Source organism: Bubalus bubalis, chromosome 4 (assembly GCF_019923935.1).
Source record: "Bubalus bubalis isolate 160015118507 breed Murrah chromosome 4, NDDB_SH_1, whole genome shotgun sequence".
In the NCBI taxonomy this organism is placed as follows: domain Eukaryota; kingdom Metazoa; phylum Chordata; class Mammalia; order Artiodactyla; family Bovidae; genus Bubalus; species Bubalus bubalis.
This window is the reverse complement of record NC_059160.1, coordinates 70,962,491-70,979,612: the sequence shown is the minus strand read 5'-3', so window position 1 is coordinate 70,979,612 and position 17,122 is coordinate 70,962,491. Positions and strand designations below refer to the sequence as shown.

General features: G+C 41.8%; 1 protein-coding gene and 1 long non-coding RNA gene across 9 annotated transcripts in view; one reads left to right on the top strand and one right to left on the bottom strand.

The window, feature by feature from the left end:
* LOC102404498 overlaps positions 1–16,563 on the bottom strand; it is a 30,520-nt gene extending 13,957 nt beyond the window's left edge. The window contains exon 1 of the long non-coding RNA XR_003108848.3: positions 16,430–16,563. This is a non-coding gene — a long non-coding RNA (uncharacterized LOC102404498). The remainder of the gene's footprint in view (positions 1–16,429) is intronic.
* A 171-nt stretch (positions 16,564–16,734) lies between these two features.
* KICS2 (KICSTOR subunit 2) overlaps positions 16,735–17,122 on the top strand; it is a 105,110-nt gene continuing 104,722 nt past the window's right edge. For all 8 annotated transcript variants that reach the window (XM_006073567.4, XR_006550909.2, XR_006550905.2 and 5 more), the window contains exon 1: positions 16,735–16,969. In XM_006073567.4, coding sequence (XP_006073629.3) covers positions 16,735–16,969 — 235 coding nt within the window. The remainder of the gene's footprint in view (positions 16,970–17,122) is intronic.

The following is a 17,122-nucleotide window of genomic DNA, read 5'->3' as shown; positions in this document are numbered from 1 at the left end:
CCAGGGAATTCCCAGGAGTCATTTTTAAAATCAAATCTGCTGGGTGACTCTCTCTATAGCTTAGAAAAGAAAACACAGCAGAAATATACTGTATTCAATTCAGTCAATCAGTATATGTGTTTTAGTGCCTAATATATTCTTAGCACTGTGTTTGATGCTATCAGGACGAGAAGTGTCAAAGGCTAATAGTCAGAGGTACAGGATCAACACAAATAAATAAGGAAGGTATAAGACAGTACAGGATGAGCTGTTATCTCTCTCCTTTGTATATACTGTGCTAAGAAGGCACCCTGTCAAACTGCCTTGCTACCATGGTGACAGTTACTAAGAATGCACAGATCCACATGTGAACAGGTTACAGAGTTCTGTTTTGTTGTTCTTGTTTCTAAATATGCAGTTTCTTCAGTGAGATGAATGGGTCTTAATATCAGTCTCCAATTTTCTCTATGAATTCTCTGTATTCAAGTCCTTAAAGAGCACCTCAGCCCATCCAGGCAGATCCTGCACAATCTGGGGGTTGTTCCTGTTGCTTGGGGATCAGGCTTTAACCTTTCATGTGTAGCGTCGAATGACCTCAAGTGTCCCAGGCCTCTAGGTTTACTTGGCCCTTTAATACATAGGTTATGAGTCCCCAAGGTTACCCCAAGGTTAAGAAGGAATTCTTGATCGTTTCTAAATTTCTGCTTTTTAATGGCTGCTATCTCCTCTTTGCCCCACTTCGTCCTAGTTGTCACCACTGCCCCCTCCTCATTTATTCCCCAAGCATCATTCTGTATAAGTGGTTGTTCATAAATGACTTACTGAAGGTCTGAGAATTACAAGAGGAATTAGTATACTGGAAGCACAGGACAGAAAATATAAGTATCCAAAAGTTCTATGGTCATTTTCAACACAGGGAATTTATCACTGTATTTTCTTCTCAGGTACTGCCTGCTGCCATTTTGCTCAGATTTCCTTCTCCTTCATCTCTTTTCTGAGTTCCACAGGTCCAAATCACTGTAATTTTATTACTCCAAACAAAGTATTAAAAATTCTCATTGTCAAACCATCCCCATAGAAACTAGCTCACAATCCCAAAGGCTTTTTTTTTTTTTTCTCTCTCCTCAAACAGAATCTCCATTTACTCCAGAGGTGAATTTTGCTTCTCCTAGAATGGAACATCAAAGTGAAAGTCACTCCGTTGTGTCTGATTCTTTGTGAACCCATGGACTTAGCCCACCAGGCTCCTCTGTCCGTGATATTCTCCAGGCAAGAATACTGGAGTGGGTTGCCATTCCCTTCTCCAGGGGATTTTCCTGACCCAGGGATTGAACTCAGGTCTCCTGCATTGCAGGCAGATTCTTTACCATCTGAGCCACCAGGGAAGCTATAATGTAAAATAGCAGCTAAATATAATTATTTTTTTAAAAGGTACTTATTTTCTTTCCCTTTCACATGCTTTTGGGCTTTGTTTAATCTGCATTCATGGTAATTTTTTTCTTGAGACTGAACAACTGATGTAAGTCAAAGTTTCAGAAACATTATGCCTTGTCCATAGGTCATTTATATGTTGAGAGAATTTTATTTCCTTTTTATTTTCTTTTTAAACTTCATTTCCTAAAAAAGTGATTCCTCCAAGATTGAGAAAAACTGTTGAATGATCTTGTGATTTTATGACTGCCCTGAGTAAGAGACAGGGAGCAGAATAAAAACTGGTCCCCTAGAGAAAACTCCCTACTATATCTGTGGCATTATCCACAGGCCAAGAGTATTTTATATGCATGCAATACAATTTTCATAAAAGAAACCTTTTCATATTCAGTCACAGGAATAGACTATTGGGCAGTGAACACAGCCCTGCTCTAAGGAAAAGAATCTCAGCTCTGACTATAGAAACATTTTCAAAAATGTTGAGGTCTGATTTCTCGGAGGCATACTCAAATTACATTTGAATGTCACCCCCAAAAGAAAGTAACATATGACAGTAAAGAGGAGAAAACTTGATGAATATTTCTCCTTGGAAAGATCCTGTTTCGTACTATGCAGGACACTGGACTAGGTATCATGGAAGATGTTAGGAAACAAAATTGAAATCCCACAGAAGCTTAGACTTCAGAGGGTGAAGAAAGTTTCACTATACAGAAGTAATAATTATTGAGTGAAAAACAAAGTAGAATTTATTCATGGAGTTCTGGAAGTTTAGAACTTCAAGTATCTTTAAAAATTAATTTTTATTGGAATATGGGGCTTCTCTTGTGGCTCAGTTGGTAAAGAACTCACCTGCAATTCTGGAGACCTGGGTTCAATCCCTGGGTTGAGAAGATCACCTGGAGAAGGAAAAGGCTATCCACTCCAGTATTCTGGCCTGGCGAATTTCAAGGACTGTACAGTCCATGGGGTCGCAAAGAGTTGGACACAACTGAGCGGCTTTCACTTTATTGGAGTATGCTGCTGCTACTGCTGCTAAGTCGCTTCAGTCGTGTCCGACTCTGTGTGACCGCACAGACGGCAGCCCACTAGGCTCCCCCGTCCCTGGGATTCTCCAGGCAAGAACACTGGAGTGGGTTGCCATTTCCTTCTCCAATGCATGAAAGTGAAAAGTGAAAGTGAAGTCGCTCAGTTGTGTCCGACTCTTAGCGACCCCATGGACTGCAGCCTACCAGGCTCCGCTGTCCATGGGATTTTCCAGGCAAGAGTACTGGAGTGGGGTGCCATTGCCTTCTCCCTTATTGGAGTATAGTTGTACCTATATAGGTACAGAGAGAGTCAAATAAGGATACATATAGAGAGAGTATTGGTGGAACTACTCTTTGCTCTGCCAAAAAGCCAGAAAGTTACCTTTTTTTGCTTTTACCATATAAATATCAGCACACAAAAGTATGGAGCAAAGAAAACAAGAAAAGAAACGCTATTTGGGATGTTATAGGAACTACTTATTATTCTTAACAAATAATACACCAAGTTTCTACCTTTAAGGCATTTATAGTCTAGTGGAGGAATAAAGTGAAAGTCACTCAGTCATGTCTGACTCTTGGCGACCCCACGGACAGTCCATGGAATTCTCCAGGCCAGAATGCTGGAGTGGGTAGCCTATCCCTTCTCCAGCAGATCTTTCCAACCCAGGAATCGAACAGGGGTCTCCTGCATTGCAGGCGGATTCTTAACCAGCTGAGCTACCAGGGAAGCTCGAAAGAAGAAACCGGGCTATTATGATATAAAGAATTACACAGGTCACACAGCTAGAGCTAAGACCTAGGGAAGCTCACAAAGGGCATTCCATTCTGTACGGGTGGAGGTAGAGAAGGGAGTGTCAGAGATTTCTCAAGTAAAGGAATAAGGAATTGGCCAAAGACGAGAAGAGGCGGAAGGAGCCTAAAGCCACAATCCAGTTGTGATGGGTGCTCTGAACTGGCTCTCAGCATTTATGCCAAACCTCTAGTATTTCTTTTCTTTTTAATATTTATTTGGCTGGGTCGGGTCTTAGTTGCGTCATGCAGGATCTTTTGTTGAGGTGCAGACTCTCTAGTTGTGACAGGTGAGCCCAGAGCACGTAGGCTCAGTGGCTGCTCTGTGGCATGTGGGATCTTAGTTCCCCAACCAGGGATCACACCCGTGTCCCCTTCATTACGAGGCAGATTCCTAACCACTGGACCACCAGGGAAGTCCTCTAGTGTTTCTGAGACTGCAGGTGTCATTGTTGTTGTTATTCAGTCACCAAGTCGTGTCCAACTGTTTGCAACCCCATGGACTGCAGCATGCCAGGCTCCCCTGTCCCTCACCATCCTGGAGTTTGCCCAGGTTTATGTCCATTGAATCAGTGATGCCATCTAACCATATTATCCTCTGTTGCCCTCTTTTGCTTTCAATCTTTTCCAGCATCAGGATCTTTTCCAATGAGTTGGCTCTTCACATCAGGTGGCCAAAGTAGCCCAGCTTCAGCTTCAGCAGCAGTCCTTCCAATGAGTATTCAGGGTTGATTTCCTTTAGGATTGACTGGTTTGATCTCCTTGCTGTCCAGGGGATTTTCACGAGTCTTCTGGATTAGACTATGCCCCATAGTGTGAAAGCATCTTCTTCAGCGCTCTGCAGGTGTTAAAGAAGAATAAAAACCATACCTCCCCCATCTCTGTGCAGTTAGGGTTCTGCTTCTGCCAATTAGAAGCACTTGGAAGATGGATCGAAGGCTGGAGCCACCTGCTCTGTTTCTGCCAGTAAACTCAGCTGTGAACATGCTGGGCTTTACTAATTAGTCTAGGTTCTAACTTCATGGATGCTGAGAGGTAGTCCCAGGAGCAGCAGTGGCTTCCGGATAACAGTGACAATGTTGAGTCTTTGAACTCAACAGCACCAAAGGTATCCCCGGACGCCCCAGCTCTCTGTCTACAGCACAGATAGCCTCTTGCCTGTTAAACCAGCCCAGCGGTCTTGTCCTAGTAAGCACTCCTGGAGGCCCCACTTTTATCTCTTCAGACTTTCCAGTAACTCTGTAAGCTCCTGATTCCCTGTATTAAATCTCCTGTTGCTTAACATGATGTGAGTGGGACCTATTTCATGCACCAAATACACCAAAGAAATACAAAAATACACAGTGTGCCATGAGTGATATTATTTGCAAGGGTCATCAAATAAGGGACCAAGATAGTAAATATGTATCTTAGGCATTGTGGGACCCTGTGATCTTGATCTACTTTTCTTTCTCCACCCCTCCTAAGTGTTAAGCACCTTCACATTATTGTACAATGATCTCCAGAATATTTTCATTTTGCAAAACTGAAACTCTATACTCCTTAAACAGCAAATCCCCATTCCCCTCTCCCAGCCACTCGCAACTACTGCGATTCTACTTTCTGCCTCTGTAAATTTGACTATTCTAGATACCTCACATAAATGTAATCAAATATTTGTCTTTTCTCAACTGGTTTATTTTACTTAGCATAATGTCCTTATAATCCATGTTGTAGCATGTGACAGGATTCCCTCCCTCCTGTCCTTTTTAAGGCTGAAAAATATTCTGCTGTATGCATATACCATATTTTCTTCATCACTCATCTATTTATAGACACCTGGTTTGCTTCCACCGTTTGGCTATTGTGAATAATGCTGTTATGAACATGGGTGTGTAAGTGCCTCTTTGAAAGCCTTTCAGTTCTTTTGGATGTATACCTAGAAAGGGGATTACTGGGTCATATGGTAATTCTATTTTAATTTTTTGAGGAAGCAGCACACTGTTTTCCATAGGGGCTGTACCATTTTATGTTCCTATCAACAGGGCACAAGGGTTCCAATTTCTCCACATCACCAACATTTGTTATTTTCTGTTCGTTTGCTTTCAATGGTAGCCATTTTGATTTGCATTTCTCTAATCATTAGTGATGTTAAGCATCTTCTTATATGCTTTTTGGCCATTTGTGTATCTTCTTGTCCATTTTTAAAGTGGATTCTATTTGATGTTGTTGAGTTGTAAGAGTTCCTTATAGATTCTGAATATTATCCCCTTATTAGATATATGATTTCCTTAGGCTGCCTTTTCACTCTGCTGCTTTTGCCAGGCCAGTTTTAGTTCATGCTCATGAATGGAAGTCTAGTCTGTAGCAACCTGCTGGCAGTCTGGCCAGATCTAGAGCCATCTTCCATCCTAAAGACACTAGTGGGAATGAGCCAGAGCATCTCTATCTTTGACACCCCAGGTCTTACTCTGATTCCCTGAGATGTGTAAAGTATCCCCATGCTTTGAACCCGAACCAGCCAGCCTGAGGTTTCTACAGCTGTCACATTAGAAACAGCCTCAAGACTGGGCAAGTGGGAGTCATGGAGGTAGACTCACTAGATTTAGGTTTTGCCAATGTCAAGTGCCTGCCACTAGAAAGCTGAAGTCAAACACAATCTTCACATCTGCTTTGTAATTTAGCACTGCTCCTTTCACTTCAAACAGTAGTACAGTTCATCTTCTTTGATTCTCTGTTTATCCTCAAAGGATAAAATATCCCAACCTTAGAGATCTTAATGACTTCCAGGCAAATATACAGAAAACTGGGCTTCCCTCATGGCTCAGACGGAAAAGGCAATGGCACCACACTCCAGGACTCTTGCCTGGAAAATCCCATGGACGGAGGAGCCTGGTGGGCTGCAGTCCATGGGGTCGCTGAGAGTTGGACATAACTGAGCAACTTCACTTTCGCTTTTCACTTTCATGCATTGGAGAAGGAAATGGCAACCCACTCCAGTGTTCTTGCCTGGAGAATCCCAGGGACGGGGGAGCCTGGTGGGCTGCCGTCTATGGGGTCGCACAGAGTCGGACACGACTGAAGTGACTTAGCAGCAGCAGCAGCAGCATGACTCAGATGGTACAGAATCTGCCTACAATGCAGGAGACCTGGGATTGATTCCTGGGTTGGGAAGATCCGCTGGAGGAGTGCATGGCAACCCACCGCAGTATTCTTGCCTGGAGAATCCCCATGGACAGAGAAGCCTGATGGGCTACAGTCCATGGGGTTGCAAAGAGTCAGACATGACAAGAACTAAGCACAGCACGTAGAGAAAATTAATGTATTGAACGCAACCCAGTTCATGCAACACCTGCTCCAAAAAATTCTTGCTGATTCTGCAGTGGTGAGTATGAACTCAATGGCATGCTGCCTTTGTTAAAATATCCTATTTGAAGAGATATGATTATGATCTATAAAAGGTCTATTTCCTTTTCTAACTATTATAGCCTTTTGAAAGACGTTAGGAAGCCTTACATGCCTTATTTTTCTGGTGCCCACAAGAAAAGGAAAACAGGATGGTTAAGGACAGAGCTGCACAAGGTCAAAAAGAAGAAACACTGGAAGAGAAGAATCCTGATTCTTCTTCCCTGACTTTTATGTTAAACCATTGCTATTCAAGTGTTTATCACTGTATTACTTCTAATCATGAACATCAAGGATAGTGACATTTATAATTTCAGCTATAAGTAATAGAAAATCCAAACATAAGCATTTTTTTAAAAATATAGTTTTTTTCCTCATCATCATGAGAAGTCCAGAGATAGGTAGTTGCTTTTTTAAAAAATTTATTTTGACTGCATCGGGTCTTAGTTGCAGTATGCAAGATCTTCAACCAGGGATTGAACCGACATCCCTTGCATTAGGGAAGTCCCTTGGTTTAAATGTTCTATGATCTTTAAGGCCAGAAGCCCTTCATTTTCTTGACTTTTTACTCATGGATGAAAGATGGCTGCCACAGCTCCAGACATCCTATTCCTTACCAAGCAGAGAGAACAGGGAAGAGATGATACCATTTTTGGTTGTGTAATTTTATTTGGAAGGCAGAAGGTTTCCTGGAACTTCCCTTCAACTTCAGAAATCTTCAGCTGACTTCTCGAAGGCTGGAATTTACACCACTCCTAGCAAGGTTAGGAAAACAAAATACATGGGAATATTTGGTTTTCCCATCCCATAGGCAGGCAAGTGAGAAAGAAGTTGGGGATGAATGTTGGTCTAAGTTACAGGGTTTGCCACAGTGAAAACCAGGAAACATCAAAATATTCAAGAATGTAAGACTGAGTATAATGTATTACATGAATCCTGGGGATCTGTTACAAACTGTGGTATAAAAAAATACTTAGTGGCATGCAAAATTATTCATAAAATGTTATCAACTAAAAGTTAACATACAAAACAACAGATGAGAAAACATCAAAGTTGTTGGGGTGACCTAAGTTTGGATAGGTTTTTTAAAATTACATAAATATATGCAAAAATAAAAAAGCTGGAACTGATCCTCTGAAATGTTGACTGAGGTTGGGTTTTTCAGGAAACTGACTCTGGGGCAGAGATTTGCATGCAGGTAGTTTAGCACAGAATACTCTGAGAGGCAGCATCTGTAGGGGAGGCAGGACTGGGCAGAGGGAGAGGGTGAACCACAGGGCAGATGGCACAGAAGCTTTGTGTACGAGGTGAGTTCTGAAGCTGCATGTCTCAGACTGTCCCTTGTACCTTTTTAAAAAATTTATTTTGGCTGCATTGGCTCTAGATCCCCACCAGGGATCTAGCCCACACTGAAACCCACCCCCCCCACCCCCCCGCCACCCTATTTAAAAAAAAAAAAAAAGCAACTATTTACCTTTGAAGGACTGTGCTTTGTACCTTTACAAGTGACCAGTCATGGGATGTGGGCTGTCCCCAGGGCGGGGATGTAACCTAGTGTGAGGCATTTGCCTTCACAGAAGGTAATTCTGGAGAACAACTCAACTGTGAGTCATCAGCAGCCAAGATTCCTGGCAGCTGTATCCTGAGCTCCAGGCAGCATACCAGTGTCCACCAGAAATGTCAACAGTGATTACCTCTGGGTTTGCGGATTAAGGTTGGTTTTCTCTCTTTTAAAAATATTTTCCATAATGAATATAACATTGTTCTAAGGATTAAGTGAGTTAATACACAGAAGGCACTTAGTACAGTTCCTGGAGTTTATTAAGTACTCAATAAATTTAGCTGTAATTATTTTGTGTATGTGAATAGCTAAGAAGAGAAGAGAAGCTAAAGGCAAAGGAGAAAATGAAAGATATACTCATTTGAATGCACAGTTCCAGAGAACAGCAAGGAGAGGTAATAAAGCCTTCCTCAGTGATCAATGCAAAGAAATAGAGGAAAACAACAGAATGGGAAAGACTAGAGATCTCTTCAAGAAAATTACAGATACCAAGGGAACATCTCATGCAAAGATGAGCACAATAAAGGACAGAAACGGTATGGACCTAACAGAAGCAGAAAATGTTAAGAAGAGGTGGCAAGAATACACTAAAGAACTATACAAAAAAGATCTTCATTACCCAGATAACCATGATGGTGTGATCATTCACCTAGAGCCAGGCATCCTGGAATGCGAAGTCAAGTGGGCCTTAGGAAGCATCACTACAAACAAAGCTAGTGGAGGTGATGGAATTCCAGTTGAGCTATTTCAAATCCTGAAAGATGATGCTGTGAAAGGGCTGCACTCAATGTGCCAGTGAATTTGGAAAACTCAGCAGTGGCCACAGGACTGGAAAAGGTCAGTTTTCATTCCAATCCCAAAGAAACAATGCCAAAGAATGCTCAAACTACTGCACAATTGCACTCATCTCACATGCTAGTAAATGCTCAAAATTCTCCAAGCCAGGCTTCAACAGTATGTGAACTGTGAACTTCCAGATGTCCAAGTTGGTTTTAGAAAAGGCAGAGGAACCAGAGATCAAATTGCCAACATCCTCTGGATCATCAAAAAAGCAAGAGAGTTCCAGAAAAACATCTGCTTATGCTTTATTGACTATGCCAAAGCCTTTGACTGTGTGGACCACAATAAACTGTGGGAAATTCTGAAAGAGATAGGAATACCAGACCACCTGACCTGCCTCTTGAGAAATCTGTGTGCAGGTCAGGAAGCAACAGTTAGAAGTGGGCATGGAACAACAGACTGGTTCCAAATAGGAAAAGGAGTACGTCAAGGCTGTATATTGTCTCCCTGCTTATTTAATTTATATACAGAGTACATCATGAAGCACAAGCTGGAATCAAGATTGCTAGGAGAAATATCAATAACCTCAGATATGCAGATGACACCACCCTGATGACAGAAAGCAAAGAAGAACTAAAGAACCTTTTGATGAGAGAGAAAGAAGAGAGCGAAAAAGTTGGCTTAAAACTCAACATTCAAAAAACTAAGATCATGGCATCCAGTCCCATCACTTCATGGCAAATACATGGGGAAACAGTGGAAACAGTGACAGACTTTATTTTGGGGGGCTCCAAAATCACTGCAGATGGTGATTGCAGCCATGAAATTAAAAGACACTTACTCCTTGAAAGAAAAGCTATGACCAATCTAGACAACATATTAAAAAGCAGAGACATTACTTTGCCAACAAAGGTCCATCTAGTCAAAGCTATGGTGTTTCCAGTAGTCATGTATGGATGTGAGAGTTGGACTACAAAGAAAGCTGAGCGCAGAAGAATTGATGCTTTTGAACTGTGGTGTTGGAGAAGAATCTTGAGAGTCCCTTGGACTGCAAGGAGATCTAACCAGTCCATCCTAAAGGAAATCAGTCCTGAATATTCATTGGAAGGACTGATGCTGAAGTTGAAACTCCAATACTTTGGCCACCTGACACAAAGAACTGACTCACTGGAAAAGACCCTGATGCTGGGAAAGATTGAAGTTGGGAGGAGAAGGGGTGACAGAGGATGGGATGGTTGGATGGCATCACCAATTCTATGGACATGAGTTTGAGTAAGCTCCGGGAGTCGGTGATGGACAGAGAAGCCTGGTGTGCTGCAGTCCATGGGGTTGCAAAGAGTCAGACACAACTGAGGAACTGAACTGAACTGAGATATATATATATATATATATATATGTTGCTGCTGCTGCTGCTAAGTCGCTTCAGTCGTGTCCGACTCTGTGCGACCCCGTAGACAGCAGCCCACCAGGCTCCCCTGTCCCTGGGATTCTCCAGGCAAGAACACTGGAGTGGGTTGCCATTTCCTTCTCCAATGCATGAAAGTGAAAAGTGAAAGTGAAGTCGCTCAGTCATGTCTGACTCTTATTGACCCCACGGACTGCAGCCTACCAGGCTCCTCCACCCATGGGATTTACCAGGTAAGAGTACTGGAGTGGGGTGCCATTGCCTTCTCCATATATATATGTACATATACACATAACATTTTAAAGAGAAAACATAAATATGGAGAAAATCAAGAAGAAAGTATGAAATATGATTAAAATAACAGAACTTCTGTTCTTTTCCTTTTGGCTTATTTTTTTTTAACTGTGAAATTCTTTCTTATGACATTGTTTCTTTCCAGCATGTTCAACAGAACTTTGTGTGATGACAGATATTTCAGGGACTTCCTTGGTGGTCCAGTGGGTAAGACTCCAAGCTCCCAATGCTGGGGTTATGGTTTCCATCCCTGGTTGGAACTAAGATCCTGCACACCACAAAGCACAGCCAAAAAAAAAAAAAAAAAAAAATCAGTGTCTGTGCTCTCCAATATGGTAGCCACTAGCCATAGGTGGCTGCTAAGCATTTGAAGCATAACTAAGGCAAATGAAGAGCCAAATTTTAAATTTTATTTAGTTTCAACTCGTTGAAATGTAAACAGCCACATATTGCTAGTGACTGCCATACTGCACAATGCAGCTCCATATCAATTCTAGGCAATGGTTATTTAGAGCACAGATTTAAAATATGCTTTCTCTCTTGAAGTTTGGTTTTCTTTTTCAACTCGCTACCCTACATAATTTCCACCTTATGACTTCAAAATCATATTATATTTATGGGTAGAAAGACAAAATGGCAAGAGCTAATTAAGTGTAAAAAAAAGGGGGCTGTTATTGGTCAGATTTTTAAAATACACAACAGGGAAAGTAATTTAATTGAAAGTTAGGTGCTAAAGAGCTATATATTGTTAACTGTATTGTATTTTTTAAGTAAATAATCTAAGGAAAAAGTGAAAGAGGTTGTTCCATATCAAATATCTGGTTCTTCTTAGTAAATTAAGAAAGACTTCTCATTGAAATCAGACCTCTCATCCATACTATCCATATAAAAAGGGAGATAACTGCAGAAACCATTTGAAAATGCCTGAGTAACAATGTGGAAGTCTCTTACCTCTTAGGTGGGAGGCTTATGCATAAGGGGATAACTCACAAACAGAAGCCATGTTTTAAGGAAAAGAGAGACAGATCCTGGTTTGCATCCCGCCCTGCCAGTTACTGGCTGTGAGTACTTTGAACAAGTTACTTAAATTCTCTGTAATCAAATGGTAATAACTATACCTGCCATGAAGATCTGTTGGAAGATTAGTCATACGTTAAAGACGTGGTATATAGTAAGTGCTAAATCAATAACAATTTTACTATTATATTAGCATAATGTCAAGAAAAGTGAAAAAAGTGAAAATGAAAGTCAAGAAAACAAATCAGCAAAAAGAAAGTAAGCTGAAATACTTAAAAACTGGGGTAGGAATTAACTGGAATAATCATTAAACTGTAAAATTATTTTTGGTATATGTTCTTTTATATGTATTTTCAACACACAAAAATTAATCAACTGTTTATCAAATGAATGAAAAAAAATACTTGGAGAAATGAATGAATGCCTTGCCCACTTTAAATATCATTTTGCCCCCAAAATGGGTTGTTATCACTAAAATAGTTTTGTCACTGGCATTGTCAGTAGGGATATTTCAAAGACTCTGTAAAGAGCAGCATCAAATCAGTGGTCTTTTCTAGAGTTAACAGGAAAGATTAGGGTTGAAATTAAGGGACAACTTCTTAAGCAATATTACTGAAAAGGATCAGTTAAGAGCTTCCATCCTTAGATATTTTCACAAAGACAGATAATTCTCCATGCTGGAAATGTCATCGGCATCTGTGGTAGCTTCCAGGGTGGCCTCCTTTGAACCTTACTGCCTAGCCTTTGTGCCCTTCCCTAGTCTGCCCAAATTCAATCAGGGATGGCCTTGAATGTGGCCGAGTGTGACTTCCAAGGCTATGTCATAAAAAGTCGTGCAGCTTCTGCTTTGGTCTATCAGATTGATCACATACTCGAGGACAAGTGAGTGGCCATGCTATGAGCAGGGCACTCAAGCCATCCCACGGAGAGACCCATGTGGCCAACAGTCTGTGACAACCTGCTGGATGTGTGAAGTCACTTTGAAAGCAGCCTCTCCAGCTTCAAATAAGTCTTTAGATGACCACAACCCTAGCCAACATTGGACTGTAACCTTATGAAACACTAAAACAGCAATGCCCAATTGAGACACTCTTGAATTCCTGACTCACAGAAATCGTGAGGGGGAATACATGATTTTTACTCTCTTAAGTCACTAAGTTTTGGGGTTATTTGATCAGATAAAGGACAGAAAGGGTAAGGACCTAACAGAAGCAGAAGAGATTAAGAAGAGGTGGCAAGAATACACAGAACTGTACCAAAAAAGTATTAATGACCCAGATAACCATGATGGTGTGGTCACTACCTTGAGTCAGATATCTTGGAGTGTGAAGTCAAGTGTACCTTACAAAGCATTACTATGAACAAAGCTAGTCGAGGTGATGTAATTCCACTTGAGCTATTTCAAATCCTAAAAAAGGATGCTGTTAAAGTGCTGTACTCAATAAATCAGCAAACTTAGAAAACTCAGCAGTGGCCACAGGACTGGAAAAGGTCAATTTTCATTCCAGTCCCAAAGAAGGGCAATGCTAAAGAATGTTCAAACTACCGCTCATTTCAAGTGCTAGCAAGGTAATGTTCAAAATCCCCAAGCTAGGATTCAGTAGTATGTAAACTGAGAACTTCCAGATGTACAAGCTGGGTTGAGAAAAGGCAGAGGAACCAGATATCAAACTGCCAAACTATAGATATCAAACTATCCATTTGTTGGATCATAGAGAAAGGAAAGGAATTCCAGAAAAACATCTACTTCTGCTTTACTGACTATGTGAAAACCTTTGACTATGTGGATCACAACAAACTGAGAAAAATTCTTCAAGAGATGGTAATACCAGACCACCTTACCTGTCTCCTGAGAAACCTGTATGCAGGTCAAGAAGCAACAGTCCATGGGATTGCAAAGAATTGAACATGACTTAGTGACTGAACGACAACAACAACAAAAGTCACTAAGTTTCGGGGTTACTTAATATGCAGCAGTAGATGGCAAGCATATCGTCAACAGCAAACATTTATTGCTACTGTCCAAAGTGTCTTGCTAATAGACTGAACTAGTTGTTGATCCTTTAAGGTAACTTGTATCTTTACAGCATCAATGTTTTAATAGCCTATCATGTCACTGACTCAGAATATTTTTCCTACAAAATTCCTGTAAGACAAGGAGAATCAGCCAATCAAATATAAATAGACATTAATAAATATCCATTAAGTTTGTAGAAATAAAGAACCTCAGCTGAAGCTGGAGTCAGAACATGTCTTTAGGGAGAACTTTCATGGCTGTGCATCATCAGTTACTCCAAACTGTAAGAGACATACCCCTACCTCTTTCCCACAGGAAGGTACTGCCTACTTTACTATTTAGCAGGAAGAAGAAAACCATCTTTCTGGCCAACCACTGCCCAGTCAATCAAAGACTGTAGCACCACAAACAATGATAAGCCTCCACAGGCCATACTTTGAACTCCCTGCTTCCTCCCGAGAACTATTTAGCTATGACAGCCCCTTCTGTTCAGTTCAGTTCAGTTCAGTCGCTCAGTCGTGTCCAACTCTTTGCGACCCCATGGACTGTATGTAGCCTGCCAGGCTCTTCTGTCCATGGAGTTCTCCAGGCAAGACTACTGAAGTGGGTAGCCATTCCCTCCTTCACAGGATCTTCCTGTCTCAAGGATCGAACCCAGGCTGCCTGCATTGCAGGTAAATTCTTTACCATCTAAGCCACCAGAGAAGCCCTTCCATGTCCTCTGGACTTGCCTGTGATCCACCATAGTTTCCATTACCTGAATTGCAATTCCTCTGGCTATTTCTGAGTAAACTCTTTTGCAGGTAAAATAATTGGCTATTATTAAATTTGATAAGTTCAAGGTATTATTCTAGGTGCCCTGCTGATTAAAACGTTGGATGTTGTGAACAATAAAAGCAACAATAGTAACAGTAAGTGTTAACTAATATTTATTAAGCATCTACTCTGTCTTAGTGTTTTAGACAATGTGAATATACTCTCATTTAACCTTAATATATTGGAGAAGGAAATGGCAACCCATTCCAGTATTCTTGCCTGAAGAATTCCATGGACAGAGGAGCTTGCCAGGCTACAGTCCACAGGGTCACATAGAGTTGGACACGATTGAGCGACTAACATACAACCTTATTGCCAAATGTTTTCCAGGAAGGTCATACCAAGTTACATTCCCATCTGTAAGGTATAAAACAGAGTCCCTGCATGTTTACCAGCACATAAAAAAAAGATTTTTACAAAATCTGGTAGATGAAAAATATAATAATCTGTATTTCTCTGATGACTAGATCTTGATATGTTAAGCACATCAGACCTCTGCCTGACACAGTTACAAAGATCTTTCCCCCAGGATGGCACTGTGTTTTCTCGAAATTTTGACAAACAATTCAATCCCTTCTTGTAATCGTAATTTCTTCCAATTCTTTTGTAATTACGTTCTTCTATTTCTAGATAAATTAAATTTTCACTTGTATTTCTTTCTAGTTTGTTTACGATTTTGTTTTTTACATATGCAATTATTTTTTGTTGTAGGATACAGGGGGAAAGCTTTTTTTCTTCCCCATAATCATGTCTCCTTCACTATTAATTGAGTTTTCCTTTCCCCACTCATCTATGATGCTACCTTTATTATCTAAAGAATTCTTACATATCTTGAGTATATTTATGAGCTTTAAAACTGTCTTTCACTGTCTGTTGGTTTTGGGCTAGTACTACTTTTTTTTTTTATTACCTACTTTTCTACTCATTCATTTAGAACCATCACATTGTCTTCCAGGAAGCCTTGATTCTTCCAAAAAGACACCACTGCTGCCTCCCTTTTTACCTTTATAACATATAAAATTCTGCCTTATATCAGTTAACACAGTTGATCTTAGTCAATTATATTCTTGAGAGCAGCAACAGATACACTACATATTCATTAAAATAAAATTATGGGATTTGTTATATTAAAAGGTAACAATGGCAGAACAGATCTTATTTGACCAACAAAATGAAAACAGGCAAGTCCCTCATTTGACTAAGGAACATCATTGTGCCCTCCATGATGAAGATTATAAAGGTTAGTGAACCCTAGATTCTGCTTTAGGGAAATCACCACTTCGTAGAGGAAAAAGACATGTAAATTTATGTGACTAAACACAATATAACTAAATAGTATAAAATAAATAAGCATGTACAAGGAAAGAGAAAAGTAAAAGCTAAGTGAGCTGTGGGTAGTGTCTCAAGCAGAGGACATACACATGAGCTGGGTTATGGAGTTTCTTAAATGTCAGAAAAATTTGCAATTAACCTGAATGGCAAAGTGGATCAATTCAGATTCTTTAACAGAAGTTACATTAAGGTAGACTTCATTCTGAGAACTTTTTAAGGAAGCCTAATGAAGTATGGCCAAGCCCAGGAGCAGCTCTGCTCGGAAGCCCTTTCGTTAGCACGAACTTGAGACGACTAGAACCGCAGAGGCTAGAATTAACTCGTGTGATTGGGTGAAAATCAGACATGAGGAAAAGAAGTAAACTTTTACCCACGTGAGGCTGCTATAAACCACGTACTGGGGTTGGTTTGAAAGCAATGACTACAGAGTCCTTGTTGTGACAGCCAGCACACTTCCAGGCCGCAGTCTCAATTCCTAGCCCTGAGCCTCAGGCTCGGTGGAGCCCAGGCCAGATGTTAGCACAAGAACTACTGACGTCAGGTAAACGTGACGTCATCAGCACTGACGCAGTCTCACAGGGAGGGGCCTCTCAGCTCACCTCTGAACGTCAGCTCCACGGAGCAGCGAGTTGGCCGCCTAGCGCTCTGCCCTGAGGGTCCGAATAGGGAGCTGCGGGAACGGAAGCGCCGAAGCGGCTCAGGAGCTGAGGGGCGGTCACCCGTCTCTCGCCTGAACTCTTATCCTCGTCCTCTCTGAGGCCCAGGCTCGGTCCAGGCAGCAGCGCGCTCACGAGTCCGCCGCTTGTGGCGGTTACGCGCACGCACGCTCGTGCGCACGTTCCCTGAGAACCCGGAAGTGCGAGGGAGAGGCGAGCCACGTGGGTGGAGCTGGAGCGCAGCTCGCATGGGGGAGTCTATCCCGCTGGCCGCCCCGGTCCCGGTGGAACAGGCGGTGCTGGAGACGTTCTTCTCTCATCTGGGTATCTTCTCTTACGACAAGGCCAAGGACAATGTGGAGAAGGAACGAGAGGCCAACAAGAGCGCGGGGGGCAGCTGGCTGTCGCTGCTGGCGGCATTGGCCCACCTGGCCGCGGCCGAGAAGGTCTATCACAGCCTCACCTACTTGGGGCAGAAACTAGGTACCTCCGCCCCGCCCCCCGGTGCCCCTGGAGGAGGAAGGAAAGGGAGTATATTCCCCGATCGGCAGTGGCTTGGGTTCCCAGTCTCTGTCACTCGTAGCCGCTGGCTCAACTCTGCACTCCCAGGTCTCCTCCCACCGATCCCTTCCTTCC